The sequence below is a fragment of the Harmonia axyridis genome, chromosome 6, assembly GCF_914767665.1.
Source record: "Harmonia axyridis chromosome 6, icHarAxyr1.1, whole genome shotgun sequence".
In the NCBI taxonomy this organism is placed as follows: domain Eukaryota; kingdom Metazoa; phylum Arthropoda; class Insecta; order Coleoptera; family Coccinellidae; genus Harmonia; species Harmonia axyridis.
This window is the reverse complement of record NC_059506.1, coordinates 8248196-8273910: the sequence shown is the minus strand read 5'-3', so window position 1 is coordinate 8273910 and position 25715 is coordinate 8248196. Positions and strand designations below refer to the sequence as shown.

The window sequence follows — 25715 nt, the reverse complement described above, 5'->3', positions numbered from 1 at the left end:
ATACACTGATGAATCTGATAGAGCTCATTACACCACAACATTATTTCACGTTTGAAGGAAATGTCTACACTATGGCTGACGGGTTGGCCATGGATTCACCAATGAGCGGTCTTCTAGCCAATATCTTTGTGGACCATTTAGAGTCTCTGATTCGTACACACTTTTTCTCCCAGAAGATTGTTCTATGGAGGAGATATGTTGACGACATCATCTGTTTATGGTGTGGAACCATCCAAGAATTAAAATCTTTCCTAGAGTTCATCAATTCACTCTCCAAAATCAAGTTCACTTTAGAGATTTCAAAAAAAAATAACATCAATTTCTTAGATATAAACATAACCCTAAAACCTGATAATACGTTCGAATTTGACATATATAGAAAACCTACTCAAACCGATATAGTCATTCCATATTATCATTCTCCTCAAATCAAAAAGACCGCCTTTCACTTTTCTTCTAAACTAAACCGTCTCGTCAATATCCCACTATCTGAAGTGAACTATCACAAAGAACTAAACAATATATATAAAATAGCAACTGTAAATCATTACTCAAATCAGTTTGTCGATGATATCCTAGCCTCTATGATTTCTGGAATTATCAGGCTATTATTTCCTCATTTTTGAAGTTTTTACAAAAAACGGAGTTCAATTCTGGTTCCGTCATATTATCTGAACCATTCATTCATGGACCGATCACAATAGCCACACAAAAATTATCACGATTGGTTTTGCTGAACGGTACAAAAGATTTATATAAATAATGGTAACCATTGCTGAAATTTGAAGATTTCCTGGATATCACGTATTTTCATTTCGACTTCAGACTCATCATTGAGGAAGATAAGTTCCGTCATTAGCAGAGAGGGGCACATATTAAACAGGGAACAACGCTCTGTTGAAGACCACCTAGAATGACGGCTTCATATTGACCTGAATTAGAGATGTTTCGCATTCAAATAACCAAATTTGGAATGAACATACTGCCAAGTGGGTAATTCCCTTTGAATTGCTTTGGAGAATGTCTTCATAAAGAATGATTCATAGAGTTGGAATGGTAATACGAATATGTCGTCAAACACATAAAGTTAAGGAAAAGGGTGTTCTTATAAATTATTTTGTTTTTTTTATGGATCATCAGATTTTCATTAGATATTGATATTTAAATTCACATCTCTCAAATCTACAGGAATATCACAAATGAAATTAATCTAGTCAAAAACCGTACTTTTTTGACACAATTATCGTTAAACATGGGGAAAAAGTGAACTATTTTTCCTACAACTGCTGTGGAAAGTAGCGTATTCTTCATAGCTTACTCAATATTGCTCATACTTTGAGAAATATTATTCTACACGACACTCTGCCCAAACCTCGCTTGGTAAACCAATGAAATTGGGTTTTTGAGAAGTCGTCGAATAAAAAATTCCTGTAAAATTTTCTGATAATATTTGGAATAAAGTGGAAAAAAATGAAAAATTAAAATGACAAAATTTACTTTTCTTATGATATCTCAATAACCGGCCCTGATAATCTCGATTCGTTTGGACTGCTTGACAATGCTTCTATGCATGCAACTTTTTCTCCATTTGACCGACCTTCTAACTCTTATGGTTTTAAAGTTACCAATACAATCCCATTAAAAAAGTGGCCAATCTGTATAAGAAAATCATTAAACTGAATTCAAAGAATGTTTCTTATAGTTCCTTCAGCTCATCAGTTCTGCGGTCTGCACCATTATGATTAATTTATATCAATTTTTCTTATCGTATATCGAAACAATGAAGGTATTGTTCTTGTAAAACCGTGCAAATGATTCATTTTTCATCTACAGTTATTCATGGTAGTTTTATTTTGAAACATGAGAAGAGTTTTGATGACTTTTGTATTTGTTCAGTTTTTTCAGTACCTTTTCTCAGGTGAGATTTCACATTATTCAATATTTAAAAATCTGAACTCAATGATTTTTGAAAGTGATTTTATTCCAATGAAAAATCACAACGAGACTTCTATATTCAAATTCAATATAAAAACGCTATAATTTTGTGTTCAATATGTAGGTACATATTGAACACAGAATCTCTAGTGAGCCTCTGTTCATTATGTTTATTTCTCTATTTCAGTATCGTAATGAGATCATTACAGTTCTAAAAACAGTGCTGTAATGAACTCATTACAGCATTGTTGTCAAGTGTTATTTTTCGTTTTGTCGTTGTCTCTACTGCCTTCCAATCCTATCAAATTTCAACAAACGTCAATAATTTTCAACATAATGTATAATTTGGATATAGTGAAATGATTTGCAGCATAATTCGCAATTTCTTTAAATTCAGGTGGTGTTGAATCGATTTCGTCACACATAATTCTTGAATTTAATGCGTAATTTCGAATTATTCGAATATTCAAAACGTACGATTCAAATTCAAACTCCGTAATCTGTCAATTTTCGTAACAGTCACCAACTGCCAAGATACAATACAAAAGTCACTAGGAAGTATAATTTGAATTTTTCATTGAATTTCGACAATATTCCCCCCATTCTGTAACTTGTATACTATTCTAGTATTTAATAGAATATTATATTAGGTTGGGTTGTGTTGAAAGCAACTAAACTTCATTATCATATGTATTTCCGAGCTCATATCATAATAACTATTCCAGTGTTTGCAAAAAGTCCATTCATGATTCGAAAACTATCGAGTTCCAAGATTTTTTATTTTGTATAATACTGAATGCTACCAAATAATATCCAACTGCACTAGGAGAAATAAAAAGTAATCTTTAAGATATTAGGGTTATAATATATTGCATGTATTCTCTTCAAAAATATAATCTGAACATAAAAGAATATCAAATTTGTCTAAGCCTATAGAGGTAACTTTAGTACGTATGATATTCTAATTCAAGATATCTTGGTAGGATTATGATGCAGAATAGCCTCACCACAAGATGGAAAGCAAACAAATTCCCCCTTCGACCTTGTTTTTATTTAAATAGATGTCAGTTCACGTTTATCAATTTTTTTTCACATTAATTACAGTCCAGAATTACGCTTTGTTTTCAGACTGCATTGTGGGAGAAACATGGTATGAAAAGTGCAGAAAATGTAAATGCAACATCAATCAAAAGCCCAAATGTGAGGTACATTCCTGTAACTCCATAGGTTTGTAATATTTTATATTTCTTATTCATTTCTTGTCTTGTATTCCAGATTATAGAAAGAATTATTTGAATAATCGATCGATAGAATAGAATAGATTCTGTATAATTATCAAATGAGGGTTAAAATGCTGGGGATATCTAGGGAAATCAAAGGATGTCTTATAGGATATCTGGGGATGTCGTAAGATAGCTGGGGATGTCGTAGGATAGCTGGGGGTGTCGTAGGATATCTGGGGATGTCGTAGGATATCTGGGGATATCGAAGGATAGCTGGGGATGTCGTAGGATAACTGGGGATGTCGTAGGATATCTGGGGATGTCGTAGGATAGCTGGGGATGTCGTAGGATATCTGGGAATGTCGTAGGATAGCTGGGGATGTCGTAGGATATCTGGGGATGTCGTAGGATATCTGGGGATGTCGTAGGATATCTGGGGATGTCGTAGGATATCTGGGGATGTCGTAGGATATCTGGGGATGTCGTAGGATAGCTGGGGATGTCGTAGGATATCTGGGAATATCGTAAGATATCTGATGATGTCGTAGGATAGCTGGGGATGTCGTAGGATAGCTGGGGATGCCGTAGGATAGCTGGGGATGTCGTAGGATAGCTGGGGATGTCGTAGGATATCTGGGGATGTCGTAGGATATCTGGGGATGTCGTAGGATAGCTGGGGATATCGTAGGATATCTGGGGATGTCGTAGGATATCTGATGATGTCGTAGGATAGCTGGGGATGTCGTAGGATATCTGGGGGTGTCGTAGGATATCTGGGGATGTCGTAGAATAGCTGGGGATGTCATAGGATATCTGGGGATGTCCCAGAATATCCAAAGCAGTTCCAAGATGTATTCGGGATATCTGAGATATATCTTGAGATGTATAACTTATATCGATATCAATCGACATACAGTAACAATACAAAACGGACCTGTTTCTCTTAAATGCTTCGACAAAATCTTGCAAATGACATGCAAAAAAAGCAGAGTTATTTTCTGACAAAAACAAATTCAGATATTGACTTGATATCCTTGAGGAGTGGTGAAAGTCCTTCCACAAGGGCATTGAAACTAAAGTGCATTTTGATATAAAAGAAGTATATTTTAGGAGGAATCAATGGTATACAATTAACGATAGAACACGATATCATACCAATAGCTATGGTTGCAGCACCATATTCTGCCATGAAATTTTCCATCACCAATTTACACATTTGCCATTGTAGGAATCGTTTGTGAAGTAATGGCATAGTCTTTATCTTTCACGTGGTCTAAAGGGGTCTATAATCACAAGACATCGTTGTTCAATTGCAATTACCTCTTCGAGAAATAAAACTTTTCGCAAAATTGCGATTCTTTCATTGCTTTTGTGGCACGTAGCGCCGCCTTTTTGAGATATCTTTGTCTACAACCATATATTTTAATTGAGGTCATTAAAAACCACTTATCATAGCCTAATTTCTAAGATGTTGACTGAGCTTGTTGAATGCCTTAAATCTTTTTGAACAATACGGGGTACATTTGTTGGGGGAATGCCTAATTACCCATATCGGCAAAAAATCAACAAATTTGGGTTTTCCTCAACACTGCGGTCTACAGAAGCAATATTCACAGTTGTTCTTGAGTGACGAACACAGCTTCGGTTCTCCACATAACTAACTTGTGGGAATATCATTCTAATTATTATCAGTAGAAATTATAAAATCGAAGATAACATCCACATAATGATTGCAGATGCGATTAATTGATGACAGCCAATATTATACCTATGCACAGTTATGTTGTCTCCAAGAGCGCCATTAACGCATAAATAAACAAGTGCAGAAAAAGCTCCTGATATTTTCTATGGTTCAGGTAACGCGATCATCATGGATCTTCACGGTGATTGAAAACAACATTTCGGTCATATTTACGGAACCCCAATTCAGATGATGCCTATGAACGGACTACTCCGCGTCGTTCGATATTCGGATTCGAGAGTTATTGTGTTAACAGCCATACAGCCGGACAACTACGTATTCTGCCAAGAATGACTCACCAGTGAGTCCTTTGAGGCAATTCCCTGCTGAAATAAAAAAAAAACTACAGATATTGAGACGAAATCAGTACAGGAACAATCTCGAAGAAATACAGAAAACTTTAATGACTGTAATTTAAAGGTCCATCACAGACCACAGTTGTGGTCACTGTTAGTCGATATATGGCACTCTGCGCTATTCTTGTCAAAACGGCACTGCTTGAGACTTAAACTCAACCGTCTTACACTAAAGTCACAACGCTTCGCTATGGAGGTAGGAGGTGTATACGACGGGAATCACTAAGTTTCCATACTGATGGTTCCATCAGTGGTTCGAAGTTATCGAAGTTACACAACCCTGAAATATACTAATGGAATAAATTGAAGGATCAAAATAAAATTCGAATTTTAGCGGTTTCTTAAATGGCTGTATTTTCGATAACAATGGTCGTATCTCAATTTGAAGAAAAACTTTTTGAAGCTTGAAGTTTATAGTTTAGAGATCTCATGATGAAAAATTTTTTCAAGCAACGTGTACCGCCCAATCCTCATGAATACAGTATCTAAAATTTCTGCGAAATTTTTTATTTTTTATATTTGGCATACGGACTTGAATTTTTTTTTTCTAACTTAACCACTACATGGATATTTTTTTGTAAATTCGATCGAATGAAACAAAAAAATCGCTCCATGGATGGAATTGAAATTCTCTGGGATATTTGTGGTGATATTGAACTGTAAAACGCATACTTAACATTGATAGTTTTTTCGATATTTTCGATTCAGCGCTTGATTATCTAAAAAGCCTCCGAAAGATCTTTTTTTTTCAATTTTTCAAATTAATCTAGAGACCGAAAATAATTTTTTTCCGAAAATCCAATAGCTACTTCTTGTGAAGAATTCATTCAAGATTTCAAACTATCCCTCAAATGTTCTGTGCAATCATTGATTGGTGAGATATTCATGGTTGAAGACAAAAATGTCCTTTTCAATTCAAAGTTCGATATGTCAGTGAGAAGTGTTCATATCGAAATTTTGAAAAAAGGATATTGAAGCTGAATGAACAAGTTATCTCATCCATACAGTGCTTAAGTTGGAAAAAAATTCCAAAACTGAAAAAATTTCGCAATAATTTTAGATACTGTATTCATTGGGATTGAGCGGTACACGTTGCTTGAAAAATTTTTTCATCATGAGATCTCTAAACTATGAACTTCAAGCTTCAAAAATTCAAAAATTTTTTTTCAGATTGAGATACGACCATTGTTATCGAAAATACAGCCATTTGAAAATCCACTTAAAATTTCGAATTTTATTTTGATCCTGTGATTTATTCCACTAGTGTATTTTCTGAAAGCACTCGATGCTCGGTCGGCCTTCTTGTTTACATAGATTATGAGAATTGGTATAGAATAGAGGTAAGTCAGCTGAATGAAAACGGAGTTTCTTATCGAAGAGAAGTAATTTCAATTTATTAAATAGCCCAAATAGATTGAATGGAAAATTCTCAATTCAAAATTTGGAAACATCATGGAGGTTTTTCCTTATCGCATTTGCGGATAATTTGGCGACGGTACTTAACATATGTGTTTCTGGTTTCTTTCTCTATCCTGTCATTTGCTTTTTCCGTTTTTACAACGTTTTTAAGCTGAGTTATGTCGTAAACGACGTGCTGGATTATTATTGTATAAATTTTGGAGAAGTATCTTCGAATTTTTCAAGTCCAGAAATCTAGAGAAATTGAATGAATCCCCTTGATCGTCAATCCCTGCGGAACAGAGTAGAGGATTATTGAGTATTGGTGGAGCAGCATCCGCAGTGTTCGAGTCGAGGACCAGGAATCGAAGTTGTAATCTGGCCGCTGAGATGTTTAGGCGTTAGGTAGTTCATACATAGGAACTCAACTAGTTCAAATTCGAGTTAGTAAACGGGAACTATGAGTAATTTCAGATCCAATAAGTAGTATTAACTATAAATTCTACCATATTATTTCTCTGTAAGAGCATTTCTCTCTACCTACAATTCATTCAAATCTGAGCGAATTATTTGAAAGTTACACATTGTCATCTTTTGATTATTTAGGTATTTCATTATTCACAGAGGTTACCAGAGCCGTATCTAGGTACTATTGCGCCTGTGGCAATATCTTAGACAGCGCCCCCCATTTTCGAAGATTTTTTTTCATCGATTATATTTCCTTATGGTACTTTTTTGTTCATAACTTAAGTCATATATTTTGTGATTATTTTATGCTTAGTACGCAAATTCTAGGGAAGGCTAGCAATATTTTCAATGTTTCCAGCAAGGGCGTAGAAATGGGTGGTAATTATCCCTCACCCCATGCAATATTTCCAAAATATAAAATTTCAGAATTCTCGCAAAGACGAAAAACGAAAATTTTTCCATAAAAAGAACCAATAATCATTTTACTTTCCTCTTAAATCGACACGGAGTACAAAATCGGACCCTTTTACGGTTTATGAGTTTATTATCGCTTTCAAGATGAGTACTTTTACTGCACTACGAGCACATCTATGTCCGAGGTTTATTATTTTTCTGTATCTAACCGCTTTGTCGGTATCGCCCCTTATTTGCCATCTGTAAATTTTGCATTCGTAATCGGTATGCACTTACTCGTTGTTTTCGGTTTTTTGTTTCATTCTCATCATAAAATTTCAATACTGTAGTTATCAAAATACTGAACTGAGTAATTCGCATCGGAAAATTGTCTGGGCCGTATAATACAATTTATTATGATTCATTCGAATTGCAATTTAATTGTGCAGATATCAGTTTTGAATTGATTATATCTAAAGGGTGTTCCTAATGTGTACAAATGAAAATGACAGATTTCTCAGATCATTTTGAGAAAATGTCCTATAACATGAATCTGCAAACGCTTTGGTTTTGAGATACCGGTGTTAAAGTTTTTTTCTCATAGCACCTTCCTTTCACAGGATATTTAACTTGAATTGGCATAAATCTTCCGATTTGAAGTTTTCATTTCGTGATATGCTTATTTTGTATGCAAATCTACAGGGTGATATTTTTTCCGAAAGGGTACCTGCTTCTTTCCACCAGAAATATTTTCTGGTGAAGCACTGGTTCTATAGAAAAATGTGAAAAGACACTCTGGTCTAGTACAACACTTTTTGGTTTGTTGTAGTTTTGTCGTATCTGCTATCGATTTCGAAAAACGAATTCAAACAGCTCTCTGGTAATCCTTAGGAAAATCCAAACTATTATTAAAATCCAGTTAGTAAGCTGTGATGAATAAATTATTTATAACTTATGGTACTCATCAACAAATTCTGTAGCGAAGATTAATAAAGATCCGATAAACTAATAATAATAATAATAAGGTTTATTAATCCCAATATGTACATTATGACCCACAATAATAATAAATATAAGCATCACTTAAAAGTATGAATATACAAGAAACACCCTGTATCTCGAAAACAAAGCGTTTGCGGGCTCATGTTTATGGAACTTTTTTTTTTAAATATCCAAGGAATATTATCTTTCGTAACTCCGTTTTAGGAAAACCCAGTATAAGGTGAGAACAATCGAATTGGTAATAAAAAAAAAATAATTTGAGTAATTAAGTTCCAACTTCGTTATCAAACCTCTTTTTCTCACATTACAGATATGAGTAAACGTTGTTGTAAAAAGAATTTTTTTTTCGAAAACCCCCCCAAGAAAAAAGAAAGATCTCTGTCCTTGGTTTCTAGATTCCTCGGCATTGCTCGTTGCGAGGCGTATAGGTACATGAAAACCGAGTTGTGTTCTTTCGAATTATTATGTCTGGTGCTCCAATATTTTCTTCTAGTGATATTTTTGGGCGTCCCTGCAGACCTTGCACCCGTGGCAAATGCCACCTTTGCCACGCCCTAGATACGGTACTGGAGGTTACCACAGTAAAGAACTATAATATTTCCCTGATAAGTTTATTGTTACCCCGCAGAGCTCGTTAAATTCCACTATATATAATATATTTCTTGGTTATTTAAATAATTATAGTTTTAGAGATAAAGAAAATTTGAGTGATTATGATTCACCCTAATAACCTCTCCTCCTCCACCATTATAGCATTGCATGTTCCGATTCACCACTGCCTGGCGTTGTCACAGGTCTTCTCAAGAATCGGTGGCGCCCCTTTAGACCTCTCACGAGCTAGCTAGCGACCTCTGTGGGTGCAATAGAAAAGGACGGTGTTAAGAGGAGCTCCTTTAACATTTGTTGAGGACGTCCCACCAAAAAATTTACACTCGTAGAGCGTAATAAACCACAAATATATTAAGCCATGATTACAGATGTTTAGCCAGACGGATAGAATCAAATTTGAGAACAAATTTGTCATCAGTTAGTCAAACCTTATAGTTTGAGAAAATTCCCAGTTCAAAATGCGAAAATAACAGACATTATGAGGAAATGATATACCGGGTGTTTCTTCAAATGGAATTACAAGAATTTCTCAGATAATTTCAAGGAAAATGTCCTATATCCATGGCCCTCAAATGCTTTGTTTTCGATATACAGATTGTTTCTTGTAGCCCTACTTTTTTGTGATGAGTATACCAGTTTATCGAATTTTTATCAATCTTTTCTAAAGATTGGTTGAAGAAGTTCCAAAACTTATGATTGAAATATTCATCACAGCTTACTAACTGAATCCTTATAATAATTTGGATTTTCCTAAGGATTACTAGAGAATTGTTTGGAATTTTTTTCTCGAAATTGGTAGTAGAAACGACAAAACTACATGTTACTAAAAATTTTAGCAGCCTGCATCTCGAAAACAATGCGTTTGTGGGCCTATGTTCGAAGGAATTTTTTCCTTAAAATGATTCGAGGAATCTGTCATATTCGTCTGTACCTCCAATTCAGGAACACCTGTATATTCGGTGAACTAGCGCAGAGAAATCGGAAATTCCTGGAATTATTCAAGCAGAATACCTATACAAATTCCATTGATATCGAACTAGTAGAACGCGAAATATCATTATTCAAGTTTGCGCATGAGCAAGACATCTGAAATAACTAAAAGTGGCACTTACTGTCCGATCTGAATATTCATGTAATTTTTCATTAACATCACATGTAGAACGAGAGATATGAAAATCCCTCATGCTCTGAGCGTATTCTTTATCTGAAAAAGCTGACTTTTATTCGAAATTATCTATATCCTACTTTTTTGTGGAGCTCATAACAGTTTATCGAACCTTTATTATTATTCTCTACAGATTGGGTAAATAACTACCAAAACTTATATTCAATTTATTTATCATAGCTTACTGGATCTTATAATTATTTGAATTTTTCTGAGGTTTACTGAAGAATTGTTTGACAAGAAAAGACAAGAAACAAAAAACTGTAGTACTGGACCAGAGTTTCTTTTCACATTTCTTTTGAACTACCAGTTGTTCAGCAAAAAAAAAGTTCTGGTGGAAAGAAGCGGGCAATAGTAAAAAATATTATCCTCAAACAATAAAGTATGTGTAGATTATTCTCAGTATTAGCAGAGTAAATGTGAACGGGGCATCACACATTTCAACGTATGATACACAGATAAACCCCTACAAAAACTCTGTCTCCCCGTAAAGGTGTAGTGATTGGTTTTGTGTTTGTTTACAGAATAAGCTGACATAATATTGAAGGGTTTCAAAAAGCAATGCTTTATTAACATATGTAATTCTTTTTTGTCAAATTTTTTCAACTAACACAACTAACAAGTTATCTACACTCAAAATGCTATATCTCACAAACTAGAAGTCCAACGGGTGTCAAATTCATTCAAGTATTTCTTAAAACTCAGGGCTAATAATAATACTAGTAGCCCATAAAAGATGATTTTGACATGAATTTCAGTTCCATGTTCTTCAATAAATTCATTTCTATTAATTCTATTAATGCATGCAGAGAAATTCACTTCTATGAGTACCTATTTGTGCATATTTTCATAAAATATCAATCTCGTTGAAAGGTCATTAACATTCTATGGGGAGTTATAAATTGTCGAAAAAATGCGAAGAATTTGAGAAACCGAAGTTTACACCGAAATTAATAACCAACTCAATCAAATCAAAACCAACCTGTCCCTTCGCCCAATTTTCTTTGCTTTAGGTCTTAGACGAAATAATATCGATTCGTCTGACCTTCTAGAGGTCTGGTAATAATGAAATTGTCGTCTCAAATATTCGCCATTAATTATTTGATGCAAAGTTCACCTCAGAATTTGGTTGAACTGTGAAAGGAGTTCACTCGATGTGAAATATAGAACAATTCATGTTATGAACGATTTCAGTAATTGAAAATAAAAAACTCAATATCGTTTTGCATTATTTAAATTCAGTATATCCTTAATAATATGGATAGGTTCATTATTATTATTATTACCTACCTACTATCACACGGAAGGATCTATTGAAACTTGAAATAAGTGACAAAGTGTAGTTCGGATCTCGATTGTCACGGTTGCGTTCGTTACTAGGCAAAATCTGACTAGGGGTTCTGTAAATATGGCGATTCGAAGTTTTTCATTTGTATTAAATTCGAAATAGTAGGTCCAATTGAGATAAAATTTGCATTTGGATGTATATTTTGACAAATGGGGAATTGAAAACCCTTATGTAACTGCTGAGAGGCTATTCCATTCGGTCTGGTAGAGGGATTGGCCCCTGCTTCTTCCAAAATAAAAAAGGCGTCACTAAAACCGTTGGATACAATGGCGAGCACATTTACATATGCTGCGACAGTCAGGGAACTCTGAAATCTCTATCCGACGTTAGAGTTGACTCTTTATAAGTAGAGGAGTGCAGGAAAGCTCTGCGTGAGCTGGGTGCTGGTTACTTTTTGAAAGTAATCTGATGTTCGGCCCATACGCAGCAGCATTTGTAGGTCCGGAGCCTACGTTGCCAATCTGTCGCATATCTGTCAGAAGCTTCTTCAGGAGTTGGCTGAACAAGAAATTTTTCTCGGAATGGAGCACAGGAGATAGGCTAAGGTGATCGAGGTTTTCATTGAGAGACCGTCCTCGTGCCCTGAGGTCAAAAGACTCTTGTTGCTATAGAGGAAATAACTTAGTCTGGTAAACGGCGCATTGACTGGTCACCTATTCAATAAACATTTGAAGAGAATGGGATTGATGAGCTGCTCTCTATGCCGCTGGTGCAGGAGCACTGATGAAACGGTCGAACACATATTATTCAACTGTGGTGACTCAATTGGGTTAAGGTTAACACATCTAGGAAATCTAACACCTACTATTCCTATGGTGAGAGGGCTCGCGACATTTTTGTCTGCATTTCTAAGGATCTGAGTCTCACCTCTCTCTCTCTCTCTCATCTCAGAACGATGCGGATGAACAATGGGCCACTGAGTCTCAGTTCGGCTGGATGAGCGCCGCACTAAGAAAAAGAAGAAAATCGTTAATTCTCATCGCTCTAGCCAAATGATTAGGTACCGATTTTTTTTGCCCCTGAAATTAATGATATGGAATTGGGAGAGATGTGGTTTCAGCAAGATGATGCGAAGAACCAAAGAGCCACACAATACGGCCCGTTTTGGCTTTATTGCAAGAACAATTCCCAGCAGGGCCGGCGTTTGGGGTGAAACAGTATTCGGCTCAGTTTGATGGCCGTATTTTCATATTTCATCCTTGATTCTTAAACACGACATGAGGTTGTTCCGCTCCGCAGCGTTTGTCAACATATCCTTTAATAAAAATTTTCAAACCGCCTTCGCCAAGCGATCTGTATAATAAATAAAACATGGAAGCCCACCTAATATAAACAAAAATTCTGTAATATCCTCATTGAAAGAGGAATGAAACCATTATGTATTCCACAAAGGCGAAAAACATCATTACCTTCACTTTCGAAATATTTGGAAGCCGATGTTTACACATTCAACATATGGAAAATCATACGATATTGCATTCAAAACTAGTTTTTGTTAAATGCCAAATGTTTTCAGCAGAACAAATTTTTCTTAACCTTAAGTAGTTTTCGCCGTCATTCAGAAGTTCTTATCCTGTAGTGGGATCCTACTAATTTATTATCGATTGATAGGTTAATAATCGGTAATTTCGAATGTTTCCTCTCTATACTCAACGAGAGCTTAAACCAGGTACAGAGTACAGATCATAGTCCTGTTTGTGTTTTGGGAGACTTCAATGTAGATTTCCTCAAGGAGAGTAAAGATAGAAGGGAACTAATAGAGTTACTTCGTTCATATGGTCTCAGTGTTGTTTTTGATGAGCCAAGTCGAGTTACATCTAGTTCACGCACATGTATTGATAATATTGTCACCAATTTCGAAGATTCAACTTACCGTTTTGAAGTTACTGAGCCATATCTCTCTGACCATATGGCTCAGGAGATTGTGCTGGATCACGTGGAACCTGAAAGGGTAGAAAGAGTTGTAGTGAAACATGTAATATCTGATGAGAATGTTGAAAAATTCTGTGAATGCCTGAGTAACATTGTCTGGGGAAATCTGAAAAACGAAGATGCTGAAAAATACTATGAAAACTTTCATGACGAATTTCAGCGCAATTTTGATATGTGTTTTCCCAAAGTTACCATCCAAAGTGGCCACAGTCCTAGTCGTCCCCGTACCAAATCAGACCTTGACGGTCTCAAGAGAGCAGTTGATGCCGCCCAGACGATACATCAGGTTAAAAAAGATAAACCTTCTTATGAACTACTGTCTATTCTCAAACAGGCCCTTCGTAACAGCTATGGGAACGCCAAAAAGATTAGGAGTGCTAGGTTTGTAGAGGCTGCAGAGAATAAATCGAGGACAATCTGGGAGCTTATTAGACGGAATACCGGTAAATCTAGGCAGAATGTTGAAAATAAGAGTTCTTTGACCACTGATGAAATGAATGATTTTTTTGCGGGGGTTGGTGAAACAGTTTCTGCCCAATGTGCATCTTCAGAGGAGGAGGCAAGGCGATTACTCATATTTCATAGGGTGAGTTCACCAACGTATAAATCCTTGTTTTTGAGACCTGTATCACTGGAGGAGTTGACGAAGATCGTTTTGAATTTCAAAAATAAACAGTCTTCAGGTATATATGGGATGAACGTTAAAATATTGAAGAGGGTATTTCCTATTGTTTCATCCACTCTTTGCGAGATTTTTAATATGTGTATTGTTCAGGGTGTATTTCCTCGAAGATTGAAGGTGGCCAGGGTAGTCCCAATTTACAAAAAAGAAAACATAAATGACTGTAACAATTATCGGCCGATCTCCATTTTACCGGCCATGTCGAAGATATTGGAGGAGGTGTTGAAGAGTCGATTGCTTGCGTTTCTTGACAAGCAGGGGGCAATCAGTGATTCACAACATGGATTTAGACCTGGAAGATCTACTGCTACAGCATTGATTGAGCTTGTGGTGGGAATTTCGGAGGCTTTAGATGGAAAACAAATATCTGAAGTGATGGCCTTGGATCTCAGCAAGGCCTTCGATTGTGTTGTGCGAGAGATATTGTTGGTGAAATTGGAATACTATGGAGTGAGAGGCATGGCTCTTGGAATGTTCAATTCTTATCTGACAGACAGGAGTCAAATTGTTACATGGAAAAATGGTATTTCAGATGAGAGAAGTGTTAATATGGGTGTACCACAAGGCTCCATTCTGGGGCCTCTTCTTTTCGTGATATACATCAACGACTTACCAGCGAATGTTTCCTCTGGTGCTATTTCTCTATACGCCGACGATACCAGCATTTTAAATTTCGCACCAAACCGTGATGTCTTGAGGGAGCAGTCGGAAGCGTCTTTGCGATCGGCGGAGAACTGGTTTGACGTCAATGGACTGAGAGTGAACATGACAAAGACACAAAAGCTGAAGTTTGTATTGGGTGACAACGAAGCGGGATCTTTGAATCTGTTGGGGATAACTTTTCAGGATAACCTAAGCTGGAATGGCCACATAACAACTTTGACCGGTAAATTATCAACAGCTCTGTTTACTGTTAGACGTATGAAGGAGATCAGCACAGGAAGCATCTGCAAGACAACTTACTATGCCAATTTTCATTCAATTGCGACTTACGGCATTATATTATGGGGACATAGTCCTGGACTGAGTAGAATTCTTCTGAAACAGAAGGAAGCTCTTAGAATTTTATGTGGCATATCTAAGATAACAAGTTGTCGAGAATATTTTAAGAGAGAAAGAATACTTACCGTAACGTCTGTATATATATTGGAGTGTCTGAAATACGTCCATGGCAATAGGGAAAAATTCTTGAGAAATGGCGATTGTCACCCATATATATATATATATATATATATATATATATATATATATATATATATATATATATATATATATATATATATATATATATATATATATATATATATATATATATATATATATATATATATATATATTCTTTTGAGAAAGAGCAAATACAAAATATTAATTTCAAACAATCAAGCATATGTGTCGATGAATCTCAGTATTAGCGAAAGAGGAATGATTTGGTGGTAGAATATCATCGACTGAAAACAACGCAAGTCGCAGTTAATTTCTGGTGTTTAAGATTTTACAATAACATTCCGGACAATCTGAAGAACTTACCTCATGGAAGTTTCACTCGAAAAGTTAGGAACCTCTTGTTGGAGAAAACTATCTATTATGTTAATGAATTTTTTGACTGGGTAATGTAATATAATTGTAAAATCCTTTTAAATTTTAAAGTGTTAGGTATCTTGTATAGATTTTAGATTTGTTTGTTATATACTTGTATTTACGTTCTTATTGACGAGTCATGTAATTACAATTTTTTTTGATGGCAATAAATATTATTATCGACTTTCCTTAAAGTCGATTAAAGTTATTATTATTATTATTATTATTATTATATTAAGGTCATGTTAATGTGTATGCTTTTTCAGCAAGGGGCGACAAAAAATTATTTGCTTCAGGCGCCATTACTCGCGCCGACCCTGATTCTCAGAACGCGTAATTCCTCGATTCGGCGATCTGAATTGGCTTCTAAGATATTGCGATTTATCGCCTTTGAATTTTGTTTTGTGAGATTATGCAGGGCCGGCGCCAGCAATTTTGGCGCCTGAAGGAAAGAATTTTTTGGCGCCCCTGCTGAAAAAGTATCAATAACACCACCCCCCACCATTTTTGATTTCTCTAGCGTTTTTGCTTATCGTTTCTTTCTAAAGTCGTTTCCACTGGGTTTCTTTTTTTCGGACATTTTTACCTACAATGAATTCCTGGATTTCTTCGACGCCGATGAACAATGCGTAAGTAATATATCTGATTCTCACATTTACAAGACACTGCGTACGATCGATGAAAGATTACCTATCACACAACAAGAAACAAAGGGCGGTAAGGTCTGCAAAGCTTTGAAAACTAAATGGGATTAAAATCATATGTTCGGCTGAAAACATTTTAAGCATTTATCAGTCTAGTTTCGAATCCAGAATCGTAGGAATTATCCATATGTTGAATGTGTAAACAACTTCCACGTAATTCGACGTGTTGTTTTTCGTCTTTGTGGAATATATTCCATCCCTCTTTCAATTAGGGTAATAGGTAATACTGCTTATATTGGTTAGGTTGCCATGAGTTATTTATTGAACAGACGGTTTAGTGAAGACGGTTTGGAGATTTTTATTGCAGGGAATGTTGATAAACGCAGCAAAGCGGAGCAACCTCATGTTGTTATTAAGAATCAAGACTATATTTTTTAGAAATAAACAGTCGCTTCACTGTTTCACCCCTAACGTCGGCCCTGAGATTATGCAAAAATCGTGTTTATGCCGATACCTAATCCTCAGACCATTGAAGATCTATAAGACAACATTCCTCAAGTTATTGGTGATATATTTCCCGACGAGTCATCCAAAACTATCTCACAAGAATCGAGTTCTGTAAGAGATTACGTGGAGGACATTTGAATGATTTTTATTTGACACATAATGGCAAGGTCAGAGAATTATAGTGAAATGAAAATTTGATCGATATTCTGAATGAAAGTGTGTTTTATTAACTTTTACTTTCGCAACCACAAAACGGATAACCCTCTATATCTTTTTCAGCTGTTTGTCCGTCGAAAATGATATGGATGTCTGACGAACAGAGATGTTATTGCGATCGCCCATTACAACATTCCGTTTGTGTGGATATAGAATTTCAAAAAGGTAGGTATTCCAACTCGATTGCATTTCAGTGAACGGCATGAAGCAAAATAAATCAATGGTTATTCAGGCATTCTAAACGCATACCCTATATTCGATAAAACTGAAATGGAACCTCTCCTCTCCTAACCTTCATATACATACCAAATTGAATGAAAACCGCACATGCGGAACCCGAAATATTGAGATCCCGGTAATTTCACAGTAACGGATACTCAATGCGTTCTCTACATCTGAAAAAGCTGAATTTCAAGCGATTCATATTGTCCGACACGTATCGTTTCAGACACCAAGCGTATCGATTTTCGGAACGGAGAGCGCGTTCATATACTCATTCAAGGAGCGTTTTAGTTTTATTCAAGCAGTGGACGAATTGTGAAAAAATGTTGAAATAGAAAAAGAAGCTCTTTATTATTTAGAAGACCAGGCATGACAGAGAAAGTGCCACATGTTATAGTTGGTGATGAGGCGTTTCATTTGAAGACTTATGTGATGAGACCGCATATACAGGAACTCGATGTGATGGACATTGAGAAACTACAGATTATCAAAAGCTAGAACAGTGGTAGAAAATGCTTTTAGGATTCTCTCTCAACTATTTCGTATTTTTAATAGAAGAATTCAGATACTTAAAACCAGAATTCGTGGACCAAATTATTTTGAAAATTGAATATATTATGTGAATATTACATAATTTTATTGGGGCTGATTCAGGATATTCACTACATGTTGAAAATAAAAATGAATCGAAATTTATCGATCTGTTCTAGACAGACAGGGCGGTAGTAATTCATTAGGAGCATTCACTGTACGGAACAGTTTCAAAACATTTTTTCAATCGTTTCCAGGTAGACTTGAGTGGCAATAATATACAGGGTGATTCACCGGGATGGCCTATTAGACGTTTATAGAAAACTAATCATAGTTTTGAGCTGAAAATTTGCATATTGGGATTTGAAAGACACAGGCGCGGATCCAGGACCCACTTTTGGGGGGGGAACTTTTACATACTGAAAATGTGGACCCCAGGCACTTCCGCCATTTTGGGACGTCATTTTTTTGGCGTTCTTTAATATGGGTTTTCACAAGGTGAAATTTTTGCTGATCTTGTAATTATTTGAGCCTTATTATGCCAAATTCTAGGAGGGCCGGCAAAATTTAAGAGGTGCCTGGGCCATTTGGGGGGGGGAACGTTCCCCCAGTTCCCCCCCCCCTGGATCCGCGCCTGGAAAGACAATGATCTTTCTCCCTAAAATATTTTCAGATCTCTACAACTTCCGGTTATACCGGAAACAGATTGCTACTTCCTCATTTCGAATAGCACACCCAGTATATTATTGCATCATTAGATAGCTTCATGAGTTCATGAGTTATTGGGATTCTTATAAAAAAATGGTGGAGATGAGGACTCACATTTTTTTGAATATTTCAGCAGAAAAAGCTTTTTTCGGGAAAATTTTTTTTTTTTTCGATTCTGCAAATACGTAGTATTATAACACTGTTTGCGGTTTGAACCAAAAATGTACAGGGTGTTCGTAAGGAGATCATGAACTTGGACAACACAAATTAATCAAAACTCAAGATTTTCAAATTAGAACCTATATTTTTTATTTTTTCAGTCGATTCTACGTACAAAAATAGTAGGGGTTACTTAAGCAAACCCTTTACCTAAAATGAATACTTTGAGAGTTATCGAGGAAGAACTTTGAATGAGGAAAAACCGCTATTTATAACTGTGTTGAGTGGTCTGTGACTTCCGAAAAACACAGGAAAAACTAAAATTCGATGTTTCCAAAACTAAATTTGACATACCAAGAATTGTAATCGTAATTGAAAATTGTACTGATGGTTTATGGATTTCTCAACAATACCAACGAAAAATTAATTAAAATTTATGAAATGTAAATTTTAGTTATCCAAACATCGAATTTTAGTTTCTTTCTGTGTTTTCCGGAAGTCACAGACAGTTATTCACACTGTCATAAATAGCGGTTTTTCCTCATTTAAAGTTCTTCCTCGATAACTGTTTATTTATTTATTTATTTATTTATTTATTTATTTATTCAGTTTCGGGATACAAACAGGAATACTCCCAGAAAAGTATCCTCTAATACATAATACACAAAAATTATTTTAACAACATCCTATGGTGTACATATGTGGCAACATAACGTACTGTTGAAGTATTCATTTTAGGTAAAGGGTTTGCTTAAGTAACCCCACTATTTTTGTACGTAGAATCGACTGAAAAAATGAAAAATATAGGTTCTAATTTGAAAATCTTAAGTTTTGATGAATTTGTGTTGTCCAAGTTCTTGATCTTCTTATGAACACCCTGTACATTTTTGGTTCAAACAGCAAACAGTCTTATAATACTTCTACGTATTTGCAGAATCGAAAAAGAAAAATATTTTCTCGAAAAAAGCTTTTTCTGCTGAAATATTCAAAAAAATGTGAGTCCTCATCTCCAGCATTTTTTTCATAAGAATCCCAATAACTCATGAACCGTTGAGTTTTTACCCAAGGTAGGGCATATTGCCGAAATTGCCATCAAAAAAGCTATCTAATGATGCAATAATATATTGGGTGTGCTATTTGAAATAAGGAAGTAGCAGTTTGTTTCCGGTATAACCGGAAGTTGTAGAGATCTGAAAATATTTTAGGGGGAAAGATTATTGTCTCAAACCCCAACATGCAAATTTTCAGCTAAAAATTATTGATAGTTTTCCATAAACGTTCAATAGGCCATCCCGGTGAATCACCCTGTATAATATTCTGTCAAATTGTTTTTCTGATAAATTCAAAAGTGAATAAATTGCAATTTGTCGGCAATTGCCCTCCAAATTTTTTCTTTTCATTAGTATCATGATACAGCATGTGATTCAGATTATATAGAATACGTGTCGGATAATATGAATCGACCTTCACACATAATTTCATGTTTATCGTGTTACAAAAACCGTGAAAAAGTCGGACTAGGTTTAAATTCAATTTGTACCTATATGTAAAATTGTGAATCCGCAGTCGAATTTAAACCACTAATGAAAATGAAAATGAAAAATTATGATATAAATTTTGAATAAAATAGACTAAGTAACAGTTTGTAAGTTCTCATCTGAAAGTTTCCAGCTGGTCTCTTCAATGTTGCTTCAGAAGTATTATCAGGTATAAAGAGTTGAAAGGATAGGAGTATTACTTCAGATCAAATTCAGTAAATCCTGTTAATAAGAAATCACTTACAATATCCTTTATGTGGTATATTTAAACTGGTGATATAAAACACTCATTGATATACAGGGTGGGCCACGGTCGATGGTACCCTCGACTTTTACGGAGAACGGAAGGTACGATTTTATTGAAAATTTGGTTCCTTGCTCTATCGATCTGAAATATTTTCAGCGCTGCAGTGTTGCCGCTTATATCAAAAAGTATTACCAACTTCGATATCTCAAATGGAACAACCTCTATATTGTTATTTTTTCGGTTTGCCGTTTTTCGAGTAATTGATTGATTTACTTCTCGTTTTGTGCAAAACAGCTCCATCATTCATCAGTTAATATTAATAATAATAATAGCTCTTTATTTCCAAATCATGAGATACTAGTTCGGTACTTGGAAACCTAGAAAGCTGAAATTTCGGGTATGGATCTAGATTAAATAAACGATGACATCATAATAAATCATATATCGCATAATACGACAATTCTGTGGTGTCCAAAAAATGAATGAGCACTCAAAAGCTCAAAAAGTCAGTGCTTCTCTAGATTTATTCGTTTGTTGAAGATGACTTGCTTTCCTATGGAATACTTCTCCAGAAAGTGATTCCATGGCCCAATCCCTGTTTTCGTGAACAAATGACATGAGTAGGTGAGATTTGAAAAAAAGCATTTGAAAGCTCCTGACTTTTATTAGGAATGTGTTTATTTTTCATCTTTGTTCATTCAACAGAATATAATCTTTCAGATATGAGAGGACATGCTTGCGATCAAGATACATTTTTTTATGACTCGTGCACACTCTGTATTTGCCAAGGCGGTCGAACAGCTTGTGTGGCTTACTCCAACTGCTTCAATCCAAGAGGAGGTAATAATTAATGGTTTATGTTTAGATAAGTACGAGGATGTATCAAATAATGGGTGTTTTTTTTTCGAGGTATATAACTTTAAGTTGGCATTACTGTTCAAGATGGCGACCGATCGCAATTTTATTTCGAAAATAATGGTTCTGTGGGGAATACGTATCGCGCACTACGTCCATTTTATTTTGTTTAGCGATGAAGCGCACTTCTGGTTGAATGGCTACGTCAACAAACAAAACTGCCGCATTTGGAGTGAAGCTTATCCTCAAGCGTATGTCGAAACACCGTTACATCCAGAAAAACTGACTGTTTGGTGCGCTTTATGGGCTGGTGGAAACATCGGTCCGTACTTCTTCAAAAACGATGATGGCCAGAACGTAACAGTCAATGGTGATCGGTATAGAGCCATGATTACTAACTTTTTCATTCCTGAATTGAACAACCATGATATCCAGGAGCTGTGGTTCCATCAAGACGGCGCAACATGTCACACAGCTCGTGCCACAATCGATTTATTGAAAGAAACTTTTGGTAACCGCCTAATTTCACGTTTTGGATCTGTGAATTGGCCTCCAAGATCTTGTGATTTAACACTGCTAGACTACTTTCTGTGGGGCTATGTAAAGTTATTGGTCTATGCGGATAAGCCACAAACCCTTGACCATTTGGAAGACAACATTCGCCGTGCTATTGCCGATATACGGAATAAAATGTTGGAAAAAGTCATCGAAAATTGGACTTCCAGATTGGACTACATCCGAGCCAGCTGTGGAGGCCATATGCCAGAAATCATATTTAAAATGTAATACTACAAGATTATCTTACGGATAAATAAAATTCATGTCAATCGAATAATCCATCGTTGTTTTATTGCAATTTGAAGTTCTATAGCTCTAAAAAAAACACCCTTTATAAACGAGACTTTTCGCCCGTCAGGCACGATAGTGGGGGAAGAACTTTGTTTGTTGTTGGGTAAGTTTGTCAGGAGTTAGGGAAGCACGTGGGCTTATCTCCTTGCCCCTCTCAGTGTCCACCATCACGATGTCGGCGAAGAGGTACCTCCTTCAACTGCGCAATGTGTTGTAAACAAATTCTTCATGTGTGTGGGCGTCAACTTGCATGATTTCAGGAACAAAGAGATCAATTTCTCACTCACATTATCACCTGTGATGGAACATGAGTGCACCACTACACCCAAGAGTTTAATCAAACGAGTATGGAATGGGGAAAACAAGGAGAACCTGGACCAGTGAAAACCAAGTCACGTTTGTCGATCAGGGAGGTGGTTCTTCTCCATGACAATGCTCGCCCCCATACAGCAGCCTTGACTAGGGAAAAATTGGAGCAACTGGGGTGGGAACATTGGAATACCCTCCTTTCAGTCCAGACCTGTCACCCTGTGGCCTTCATGTGTTCGACCCTCTCAAGGAGGCCAAAAATTCGATAGTGATGCTGAGGTTGAAGCCTACGTGCGCAATTGGCTGCAGACACGACCTGCATCTTTCTACGTGGAAGGAATTGGAAAGCTGTCTATCCGATGGGAAAATGTGTTTCCAAATCAGGAGATTATGTAGAAAAATAAACTATATTCTTTTTTGCGTTCGAAATGAAAATAAATCACAAAAAAATTAAGTCTCTTTCATATTCGATTCACCCTCGTATTTTGAGTTTGATGGCAGTATAACCACCAAATTCTCGAATGAATAACTTTAATGAAATACATAAAAAACAATCCTATGCTACATGAAGCTCTCTTTAATTATGCAGTATTCCAGTAAGGAGGACAAATTGTCAAGATATCAAAAACTTGAGATTTTAAGATTGTTAGTTAAGAACTTTCGATCTCGGTGTATAGAGAGAATATTGTACAAAGGCGTACAACTTTGCTTTCAGTGATTCATTCCGAAATTCGAGGCTTCATTGTGAAAAACTGTATTATATTATATTTATGATTCAAAGTATTGTAATCACTTTATCATGTCTCTCGTTATTTTATTTGTCTTTCAATGCTCGGCTCAAACGCATTAATGGCGTTCGATAACGATCACCTGTGATTGTTTCAGTCGGTTTCAACAACTCATAATACACTACACCGAGCTGGCCCCACCAAACACTGAGTATAATCTTGGAACCGTGAATATTCGGTTTGGCAGTCGACGTGGAAGCATGGCTAGGATATCCCCATGATTTTCTGATCATGATGTGCTGACTCCAGTCACAATGCGATGCAGAAATTCCTTACGTCTTTGCCTTGCAAGCAGCTGTTCACAACCAAACAAACGCCGTTCAACATATCTCGGCTTCAAATCGTACGGCACCCAAATTCCTTGTTTCTGAATCATTCCCATGACTTTCATGCGTTTTAAAATGGCTTGTTGCGTCACTCCCAATGATCTTGCCAATTCTTGTTTCGTTTGACACGATTCTTGATCAAGTAATGCCTTAAATTCTACATCTTCGAAAACCTTTTCTCTTCTCTTTCTTGGTCATTGACCTCAAAATCGCCATTCTTGAAGCGTTGAAACCACTAATATCGGTCTCACCATAGGTATTTCAGAGCTTTCGATAAGCCTCAGCCGTAGATTTCTTCATATTAAAGCAGAAAATTAAAACCGCCCGCGAATGACAAGAATTTGGCTCGTAAGCTGACATGTTTAATCGGGAATAAATTTATTATGCAGACACAAATCGACTGATATTTCGATGGCGTTATTTTTACAAAGACCTAAGCTTATTGTATGACATCTACGTTCTATTTATTTCGTCTACCACGCTACAGCCATATATTGCAAAACGGCGAAAGCAAAGTTTTACATCTAATAGTTTTTGTTGAAGCTCTTTCCAGGTTCCCTCAAATGATTGATACAGTGCACACCACAGAACTACCTAGTTCATATATCTTGACGATAGATCTACTCCCCCACAGATCTATTTTGCCAATAAATTAATCTTCTTTGTCCACCAATCTACTTTGCCTACAAATCCACTTTGCCTACAAATCCACTTCGCCTAAAAATCTACTTTACCTTCAAATCTACGTTGCCAATGAATCTACCTTTTTCCCTAATCTACCTTGTTTCCTAATTTGCCTTGCCAACTGATCTATCTAACTCATAGATCGATCTAGACAGATCACTTTTTACATTATAGGTAATTAGGTAATAGTATAGTATTAAAGCAAACGATAAATCATTTCATGCACTGACAGCAGTTAAACGCCAAATTCCTAATTATTATTCCTGAGTTCGAAACTGCATGAAGCTCCAGTGTAACACCATAGTATAAGGAAAGGATTCCATTCCTTATACTATGGTAACACGCAACTATCTGGAATGCATCTTAAATTCTGATTTTCTTCTTATTTTCAAAGTGTGTAGAACTTCTGTGATAGAAGAGGAGTCATCAGCATTATATATTGTAGCACTTTCTTAAAATTATCGTGTATCAATGAAAATAAGCAATTAAAATTATGACTAATGACTTCTATTTCATAGGTATATGCAATGAGGGCGACAGCATTATAGACAATTGCTTCAATTGCACCTGCACCCATACTAGGTTCCTCAAATGTGTCCTGATAGAAAAATGTTGGTCTAGAGAAAGTAAGCATTTAATGTATTTTTCTTTCAGGCCAATCAACCGTTCTGATAAATTACTTAGTTATGTTTTAATTTTCCAATTCTCATTCTATCAAATTCTACATTTTCAGATAAAGAAGGAAAATGCCCTACTCGAAAAAACATGTTATTTGATTTGGGATGTATCATTGGAATAGATCAAGAATGTCATTATGACTACGAATGTCCAGATGAAAAAAAATGTTGCCAAGTGACAGAGTGTTCTTTCCGCTGCCAGAAACCAGTTATCGATAATTAAAGCATTAAAATTTATTCTTTTGATAATATATTTGTGAATCTTTTCCTGGGGAAAACATCGCAAAATAAAACAAATATTCACAGCTGTCTACATAATATTCTCTTCAATGCAATTCCAATATTGTTTACCTCGAAGTTATGGCCTAATTAGTTTTGGAACAGACATTGTGGCCTTACCCAGAAGGCCGCAGGAAGTCAATCTACAGGATTGCAGAGTCACCACAGGGAGATCAACAAGAAAATAACAGTAAATTTCACTTTCTCGGAGTATGTAACGTTCAAATGAATTTCATCGATAAAATATTATAAATAAAAAATTATTTACTCAAAAATTCAGCCATGCAATTGTTACAGGGGCAAAAATAATTGAGCTTTTGCAGGGACGGCACGAGCAATTTTGGCG

General features: G+C 35.9%; 1 protein-coding gene and 1 long non-coding RNA gene across 5 annotated transcripts; one reads left to right on the top strand and one right to left on the bottom strand.

Annotated features, from left to right (window-relative positions):
* The first annotated feature begins 1791 nt into the window (after positions 1–1791).
* LOC123682074 lies at positions 1792–25395 on the top strand. 3 transcript variants are annotated; one of them, XM_045620469.1, is made up of 6 exons: positions 1792–1918; positions 3064–3162; positions 17261–17362; positions 21323–21442; positions 24932–25039; positions 25147–25395. In XM_045620469.1, exons 1-6 carry the CDS (start codon positions 1861–1863, stop codon positions 25311–25313), a joined length of 654 nt encoding a protein of 217 aa, XP_045476425.1. In that variant the 5' UTR covers positions 1792–1860; the 3' UTR covers positions 25314–25395. The 3 variants fall into 3 exon arrangements, with proteins under 3 accessions (XP_045476425.1, XP_045476427.1, XP_045476426.1); XM_045620471.1 differs by lacking the exon at positions 21323–21442; XM_045620470.1 differs by lacking the exon at positions 3064–3162 and having other exon boundaries at positions 1818–1918.
* On the bottom strand, positions 13296–15461 carry LOC123682076. 2 transcript variants are annotated; one of them, XR_006747772.1, is made up of 3 exons: positions 15380–15461; positions 14866–15290; positions 13296–13581 (listed from the first exon to the last, which is right to left on the bottom strand). It is a non-coding gene; the product is annotated as an uncharacterized LOC123682076 (long non-coding RNA). The 2 variants fall into 2 exon arrangements; XR_006747773.1 differs by having other exon boundaries at positions 14866–15287; positions 15380–15460.
* Positions 25396–25715: the final 320 nt, after the last annotated feature.